This window comes from Sinocyclocheilus anshuiensis, unplaced genomic scaffold, assembly GCF_001515605.1.
Source record: "Sinocyclocheilus anshuiensis isolate Anshui unplaced genomic scaffold, SAMN03320099.WGS_v1.1 scaffold837, whole genome shotgun sequence".
NCBI classification, from domain to species: domain Eukaryota; kingdom Metazoa; phylum Chordata; class Actinopteri; order Cypriniformes; family Cyprinidae; genus Sinocyclocheilus; species Sinocyclocheilus anshuiensis.
The window spans coordinates 185,128-194,415 of record NW_015555752.1 but is presented as its reverse complement, the minus strand read 5'-3'; the positions used below and the strand labels follow the sequence as shown (position 1 = coordinate 194,415).

At 40.0% G+C, this 9,288-nt stretch overlaps 1 protein-coding gene across 1 annotated transcript in view; it reads right to left on the bottom strand.

Moving 5' to 3' along the window:
- LOC107673753 (multiple epidermal growth factor-like domains protein 10) overlaps positions 1-9,288 on the bottom strand; it is a 65,943-nt gene that overhangs the window by 41,389 nt on the left and 15,266 nt on the right. The window contains exon 2 of the mRNA XM_016467524.1: positions 2,445-2,563. Within this exon, the coding sequence (XP_016323010.1) occupies positions 2,445-2,551 (107 nt within the window). The 5' untranslated portion in view covers positions 2,552-2,563. The remainder of the gene's footprint in view (positions 1-2,444; positions 2,564-9,288) is intronic.

Here is a 9,288-nt window from a genome sequence, read left to right as displayed (position 1 = left end):
CTTCTGTAGTTACATCGTGTACTAAGACCGACGGAAAATGAAAAGTTGCAATTTTCTAGGCCGATATGGCTAGGAACTATACTCTCATTCCGGTGTAATAATCAAGGAACTTTGCTGCCGTAACATGGGTGCAGCAGGCGCAATGATATTACGCAGCGTCTGAAAATAGGCTTATTGGAAGTTACCTAGCTGGGGACTATTTTCAGGCATTGCGTACTCCAGATCAGATGGTGGATCAGCACCTAGAGACGACTTCTACAGCCCTGAATGTCAGTGGAGCCCATGTCAACTAGATGCGCCCCAGAGACAGATCCCCTGCGAAGACCTCATAATAATAATAATAATAACAATTTATGCATTTAGGAGACACTTTTATCCAAAGCAACTTACAGTGCATTCAGGCTATACATTTTTTACCAGTATGTGTGTTCCTTGGGAATCGAACCCACGACCGTTTGTGCTACTAACGCAATGCTCTACCACTGAGCCACAGGAACATATAATCATCACCTCAACGACCATCGGCACAAGACCACGGGAACCAGACGAGTCCTCTGCACCTGTGCTGCAGTCTGGAATTAAACCACATTATGCTGGTTTCGTCAGGCCCAGCTCATTTTAATCATTATGGATGTTTGCTAGAATAGATTTAAGACATATATTTAGTATTTTTGATTCAGTTTTGTTGTGAATGTGCTCTAGGGTTAAGCACATAGATTGTCATAAGTTACTCAAACATTTTGTGGTGCATGCTTAATAAAAAAAAAAATCTCAGTGGGAAGCTGTCACTGTTCTCATGCTTTTTGCTTTTTGTATAACATCTTTTTTTCCCCATAGCAGAGTTCAAACTATTGCGCCTCAGAGGAAGTGACCCTGACAGACCGTATTTTCTATTGCCTACCCCAACCCTACCCCTAAACCTACCCCTCACAGGAAACGTTGTGCCATTTCAGATTTTCAATACACTCCATTCTGTGTGATTTATAAGCGTTTTGAAAAGTGGGGACATGGGGTAATGTCCTGAACTATTGCCCTACACCAACCCTACCCCTAAACCTACCCCTCACAGGAAACTTTGTGCTATTTCAGATTTTCAAAAAAACTCATTCTGAATTATTTATAAGCCTTTTGAAATACGGGGACACTGAAAATGTCCTCATAAATCACCTTCTCGTTGTAATTAGGGATGCACCGATACCGATACTGGTATTCGTACTCGTTAAAATGCCCCGATACCAAACGCTGATACCACACAGCATGTGATAAATGCCATATTCAGACAAAGAAACAACCACAACAGAACAACAGAATTTGTGTCCTCATAAACCACATAAACATGCACACACTCACACACACACACACACACACACACACACACACACACACACACACACACACACACACACACACACACACACACACACACACACACACACACACACACACACACACACACACACACACACACACACACACACACACACACACACACACACACACACACACACACACACACACACACACACAGTGTTAACAGGCAGGAGATGTCCGTGGCCAAATTAAGGAATGGCTCGGAAATCCATTAAAGCAGATTGAAAAGAACAAAGATGGAGTTTTCTTTCCCAGCTAGATTCACTTTCACTCTGTAATGTGCGGGAACAGCTGTGCGCTGTGCAAGAATTTCCTAAAGCAGAGAATGTGTGACCGTACAGCACAATGTGTCTAATATCTGTGTGCAAGATTTCCCAGCACATTCACAGCGTTCTGGGTGTTTCACTGTACTCACTGCTGCTGAGAGTACGATGCATTATTAGTTTCTTCATGCATTACTGTAGCACTCACAGATTCAAATATGAACACTCTGCTTCCACAGACATACATGAAACGTCTGTCTTTACATCATAATAAAGCAATATTTGATCCAGCTGTTGCTGTTTATAATGATATTCCTCATTTACACGAGTAATGCTCTTTTTAGTCATGAATGTGTCCTGCACATGAGTGGCCCTAAACACAGCTGACAGGCACAACTGTTCCAGAAGAAACAAAAGAGCTTCTGTCGCTATTAGCCATCTTACTGCAGGAGCAGGAGTTTGTGGAGCTGTTATGAATATCTGAACGACGCCACACAATTACCCACAGACAGGTGTCTGGAGAACTAAAGAAGAGCTGGTTTCAACTAAACACTTTGCTTTTTTGATTTGTTTTCCACATGTATTGTGTAGCTGTAGTGGCCCACACACAGTGAACATGTGACGCTCTGCTGTTGTTTGTCAGCAACTTCATGTTCATTCACAGATAAATGCACATAACTGCTGCTCTCATTAGCCATTAGTGCTGGAGTACTGGGACCACACACATACACACACACGTGTGTGTGTGTGTGTCTGAGTGAGTGTGTGTGTGTGTGTGTGTGTCTGAGTGAGTGTGTGTGTGTGTCTCACCTCTCCCAGTGACTGCAGACATTAGGGTCGTCCAGGTTGAGTGATGATGTCAGAGCAATCAAACAGCATGTGACGGCCAATGGCAGAGGATGACAGGATGACATCATTACTGGAAACACCTTCACACAAACACAAAACACATACTCCTCAGTCATTGCAAACACATGAGAGACTCATGTCCAGCTGTAATCATCATATTCATGACCTGAATCACATACATGAGAAATAACAAGATAGTATTCATCAAAATTCTACATTAAGTTCAAATTGAAATGACTTGAAAATGTTCAAATAAATAGTTCATACATCAGAGTTGTTTTACGTTTTTCAGTGTGGGTAACTGGTTCAAGCACTAATGGCATCCCATCCCACATAAAAGAAAACAAAACGTGCGTGTGTGTGTGTGTGCGTGTGTGTGCGTGCGTGCGTGCGTGTGTGTGTGTGTGATCTTCTCATCAACAGTCACATCACAGTTCACATGCTCAACAGCAGGTCAACAGGCCAGTTCAACAATAGTACTAGTCAATTACTTGTGCACAGCCCAGTCCCCGGATGCATCCAGATGGTTATACTCTGAATTTCACAACAAATTGTCTGTGAGAGATCCGGGACAGATAGCGCTCTGTTAGCACCCTGCACTTATCCGGTCCCGTGCAGACTGATCAGTCTCTCTAATGCATGCTGGCAGGAGCAGAAATGTGACCCTGGAGCACAAAACCAGTCTTAAAGGGATAGTTCACCCAAGAATGAAAATGTGATGTTTATCTGCTTACCACCAGGGCATCCAAGATGTAGATGACTTTGTTTTTTCAGATGATGCATGAATCTCAATTTAAAAAAATTGACCCTTATGACTGGTTTTGTGGTCCAGGGTCACAAATGGAAATGGAGTGCACATGGAGTGCCACGTGGATTTCATGTTTTGTATGTTTGAGATGAGGGGAGTGTTTGACTCATGTTTTTGGTGCCCAGTGTCACACTCGCTGGTGGGAGATCAATCGCACAACACAGGAGATGAATAACATAGCCTTTAATAGTAATCCACAGGAATACAGACAGGGAATCCAGGAGAAAGGCAAACCAATGACGTGTACACATAAACAATAACCGGCAACTGAGAGAACTAGACAAGGAGTATTTATACAAACGTAAGAGAGGAACTAATGACTTAATTAACAGGACACAGGTGAACAGAATGAACTAATCAAGGGAACTAAGGAAAACTAGGAACAAAACTAAACAGGAGAACAGGAAATGAAAACTCGAAGTCTATGTAAACAGAACATAACCGTGACACCCAGCAGCATGTTCATCAACTCTCAAAGTTTGACCCGATGACAAGAAAATGCCGCTGATAACTGGAGGGGAATCTGTGACGCACCATCAGATGGCCTACAGAAACCTAACGCAGCTGGATCATGAAGAAACTGCCCTATATTCACAACCAGTCAAACGTTTGGAATAATTACAAAGTCTCTTCTGCTCACCAAGGCTGCATTTATTTGATAATACAACAATACAGAAAAACATTGAAATATTAGTACAATTTAAACCAGCTGTTTTTTATGTGAATATCTGTTAAACTGTAATGTATTTCTGTGACGCGCAGCTGTATTTTCAGCATCATTACTCCAGTCTTCAGTGTCACATGATCTTCAGAAATCAGTCTAATATGCTGATTTGCTGCTCGAGAAACATTTCTGATTATTATCAATGTTGAAAACAGTTGTGCTGAACAATATTTTGCTGGAAACTATAATATACTTCCATTCAAAAGTTTGGGGCAATAATAATATTTTACTCGTCAAGGACGCATTCATTTGTTTAAAAGTGACAGTAAAGTCATTTATAATGTTATAAAATATTTCTATTTCAAATAAATGCCATTCACTGTCATTTCTGTTCATCAAAGAATTCAGAAAAAAATAAATAAATTGAATTATTCCAAACCTTTGTCTGGTGGTGTATGCCAGAGTGTGCTGAAGACAGATGACTGTCAGTGAGGAGCTGCACAGTAGAAGTTAGGGCTGGTCCGAATACCATTGTTTGAGCTTCGAAGCTTCTCTAGTAATCAACACCAAATATCTGACGCTTCGGAGGGAGGGTTCTGAACATATTCTTCTCTCTAACACCGTGTCTACAACGGACGCGAACAGCACGACAAAATACTATAGAACTCATTATAATCAGTGATGCTGGCTACACTGGATGCGGCGCATCGCGACACGACAAATTCCCGACAGAAAACTGCTGCTGCGTTCTATTCAGGGGCGTAGATTACGCGGTTTTTAACTCCAACCGTTGCAGTCTATCAGTCGTATAATGCATGGCAATGGTAACAAAATCTATGAGAGTAAAAAAAAACATGCACAGACAGAACTATCCCTTTAAGTCGCTGGGGTATATTTGTAGCAATAGCCAACAATACATTGTATGGGTCAAAATTATTGATTTTTCTTTTATGCCAAAAATCATTACGACATTAAGTAAAGATCATGTTCCATGAAGATATTTTGTACATTTCCTACTGTAAATATATCAAAACGTAATTTTTGATTAGTAATATGCATTGCTAAGATCTTCATTTTAACAACTTTAAAGATGATTTTCTCAATATTTAGATTTTTTTGCACCCTCAGATTCCAGATTTTCAAATAGTTGTATCTCGGCCAAATATTGTCCTATCCTAACAAACCATACATCAATGGAAAGATTATTTATTCAGATTTCAGATGATGCATGAATCTCAATTTAAAAAAATTGACCCTTATGACTGGTTTTGTGGTCCAGGGTCACAAATGGAAATGGAGTGCACATGGAGTGCCACGTGGATTTCATGTTTTGTATGTTTGAGATGAGGGGAGTGTTTGACTCATGTTTTTGGTGCCCAGTGTCACACTCGCTGGTGGGAGATCAATCGCACAACACAGGAGATGAATAACATAGCCTTTAATAGTAATCCACAGGAATACAGACAGGGAATCCAGGAGAAAGGCAAACCAATGACGTGTACACATAAACAATAACCGGCAACTGAGAGAACTAGACAAGGAGTATTTATACAAACGTAAGAGAGGAACTAATGACTTAATTAACAGGACACAGGTGAACAGAATGAACTAATCAAGGGAACTAAGGAAAACTAGGAACAAAACTAAACAGGAGAACAGGAAATGAAAACTCGAAGTCTATGTAAACAGAACATAACCGTGACACCCAGCAGCATGTTCATCAACTCTCAAAGTTTGACCCGATGACAAGAAAATGCCGCTGATAACTGGAGGGGAATCTGTGACGCACCATCAGATGGCCTACAGAAACCTAACGCAGCTGGATCATGAAGAAACTGCCCTATATTCACAACCAGTCAAACGTTTGGAATAATTACAAAGTCTCTTCTGCTCACCAAGGCTGCATTTATTTGATAATACAACAATACAGAAAAACATTGAAATATTAGTACAATTTAAACCAGCTGTTTTTTATGTGAATATCTGTTAAACTGTAATGTATTTCTGTGACGCGCAGCTGTATTTTCAGCATCATTACTCCAGTCTTCAGTGTCACATGATCTTCAGAAATCAGTCTAATATGCTGATTTGCTGCTCGAGAAACATTTCTGATTATTATCAATGTTGAAAACAGTTGTGCTGAACAATATTTTGCTGGAAACTATAATATACTTCCATTCAAAAGTTTGGGGCAATAATATTTTACTCGTCAAGGACGCATTCATTTGTTTAAAAGTGACAGTAAAGTCATTTATAAAAATATTTAATATTTCTATTTCAAATAAATGCCATTCACTGTCATTTCTGTTCATCAAAGAATTCAGAAAATAAATTGTAAATTGAATTATTCCAAACCTTTGTCTGGTGGTGTATGCCAGAGTGTGCTGAAGACAGATGACTGTCAGTGAGGAGCTGCACAGTAGAAGTTAGGGCTGGTCCGAATACCATTGTTTGAGCTTCGAAGCTTCTCTAGTAATCAACACCAAATATCTGACGCTTCGGAGGGAGGGTTCTGAACATATTCTTCTCTCTAACACCGTGTCTACAACGGACGCGAACAGCACGACAAAATACTATAGAACTCATTATAATCAGTGATGCTGGCTACACTGGATGCGGCGCATCGCGACACGACAAATTCCCGACAGAAAACTGCTGCTGCGTTCTATTCAGGGGCGTAGATTACACGGGGGACGGGACGGGACGGAACCCCCCCACACACACACACACTTTTAATATCACGTAAATCGTATTAATAATAAAATACAATTAGTAGCGAGATTCTTCACAGAACTGAATACATCTATAAATCTGCGTTAACCATGCATGTGTGCTTTAGTGGTCTAGTGGTAGAACTTTTGTCAAGCATTTCCGAGGTTCTGGTTCTCTCTCAAAGGTGTTCATCAGTGATTGTATATCAAGAGCAAGGACATGTTTGTGTGCATTTTGTTTTGTGCTTTTACCAGAACAAAGCGTACGATCGTCTGTGTGAAGACTGCGCATTGTGCACGAGTGCCAAGAGAGAACCGATAACAGCAGCAACGAGCGCTCGCTATAACACGTTCCAGCGATAGATCGCCTGTTGTTTAACACAGATCCAATGGAGATGTTTCTTCAGGTACATCCGTGTGTGCCGCGAGAGGTTGCAACAAGTGGCGGGGGTCGTGGGGACACACGTCCCACCCGTAAATAAAAATATAACAGAATGAATAGTCTTGCTTTATTTGTTATATGTCATTTCCACGACTTTCCAAAAGAGGAGAACAATATTGAGATTAACATGTCAAATTTGCCGTCACTAGAAAAACGTTTGGAGCATTTTTTGTTCGTTAAATGTAAGTTTTTTTTTTAAGTAACGCCAGCGGCAGACAGTGAGCTGATCATAGCCTATTGATCAATTTAGCCTTCTCAAATCATCACGACGTGCCTAAAATAAAATCTATAGATATAAAACAGTTCAAGCATATCACAATGTTAGTTTAAATATTTAAACGATATAAATGTGCGCTAATCGTTTGTGTGAAGAGTGGAAGCTGAAGGCGGAGGCGCCAGCGCAAGCACTCATTTGAATTTTTTTATTCTTGATAGTGGAAACAACTTAAAATACGCTGTAATTTTTGCTCATAAAGGTAGGCCTAAGAGTAATACATTCTGAAATGTAAAGGGTCTACTTTTATGTGTGCATTCACAATATCAACAAAACGTGCTTTTGTAAAATAAATAGGAAAACAGAGGATGCGCTTGCCGTCTCGGTCTCGAACAGGAGGCTTCACAATGATGAACCGAAACTCAACGAACTGAGTCACAGATATGATAAACATATCTATAGAAGAAAGCTTTAAACAACGAATTGAGTCACAGATATGATAAATATATATGATAAATATATCTATTGTATATCTATAGAAAGCTTTAAATTACTACTTTAAAACGAAATAATTAAAATCGAAAACAAAAACTCTTTCATTATGTAAACCGTAAAGATGCATTTCTCTCTAAAGACACGTCCAATGAGGAGATGGCGAGTCATTTTTTCATCACCATCTAAACTATAAAAATAAGGAGAAGCCTTAAACAGGCCCGATTACATTTTTTCTGAATTTTATGTTGCTCTGCTCTGAATACCTTAAAATGTAAAGGATTTGCTGCAATGCAATTTTGTCTGATATGTGAATTATTTATTGGCCTATTTTTTTAATCCATGCAGCAAATGCTTTAAAAACAGCTTTAAAAATTACTTTATTGCATTCCAGATGATTTTAAAGAACGTTACACTAAAATTTTGCGGGTAGCTTGAATGTAAAACAAATGAATTGTTGTAGTCTAACCCAATCTCATGAAAGTGCGTATAGCACGATTTTCTGCTTCTATTTGGCGTAATGTTTATATGCAGAAATTGACTTTGGCATGCAAAAGACTGATAAATTGATAATTAATGGCATGGCTGGTTCAGTCGACAGAAATACGGGACACACAGGCCTATGATAACTGCTGAAATGTTTGCGGGCAGATCTCAGGTCAGTCTGAGGCTCATGGTACTCACAGTGCGTACAGCCGTACACCTGCAGGTGCCACTGTGTGTATGTGCTTGTGGGTATTACATTTGAGTGTGGTTGTTGCCGATAAAGTTGGCCATGATTCGGGACATGGTGTTGATAATTTTTAGACCTCTTTCTTATCTAGTCTCTTGCTTTTCGGAGAGGAATGCGGTTGCCGCGATTACTGGGTTACTGTGCTAAAAATTAAAAAAAAAAGCGGTAATTTCAGCACCACAGCGCTGAAACACTCAATGCTTCTGATAACCTTGCCTTCTGTGCTTTGCAAATACAATAGGTAACACATGCTGATGACTGTAAAATTCAACACGATTAATTTGGTACTTCTGGCTGCTGCGGCCAGGCGCACGCACAGCCGTGTGTGTTAGAGAGAGACGCATGCAGAGAGTTTCAATTTGAGTTTCGATGTTCAATTTAATATAAGAAACTGATAAGATACTGATTTTAGTTGGTCTAAATTAAGTAGGTTAGGCACAAATTTGCATATATGGGTTCCCTTCTAGACACGAGCGCTGTGTGTTTGTATGTGCTTCATAACCGTGCACCCCAGGGGGCCCGTCGTAATAGCCTGCACTGGGGCCCGTCATTACTAAGTTACGCCACTGGCCTGATGCTTTGTTTATAGACTATTTGTGGGTGGCTTTGTTGTTTCACCTATAAGTTCGTGTCGATAAAGTATAATAGGGTAAATCCTGTATAGTGATTTATCAGTGCTTGCATAAAGCAAGTAGTGATAAATCACTATACAGGATTTACCCTATTATACTTTATAGGGTA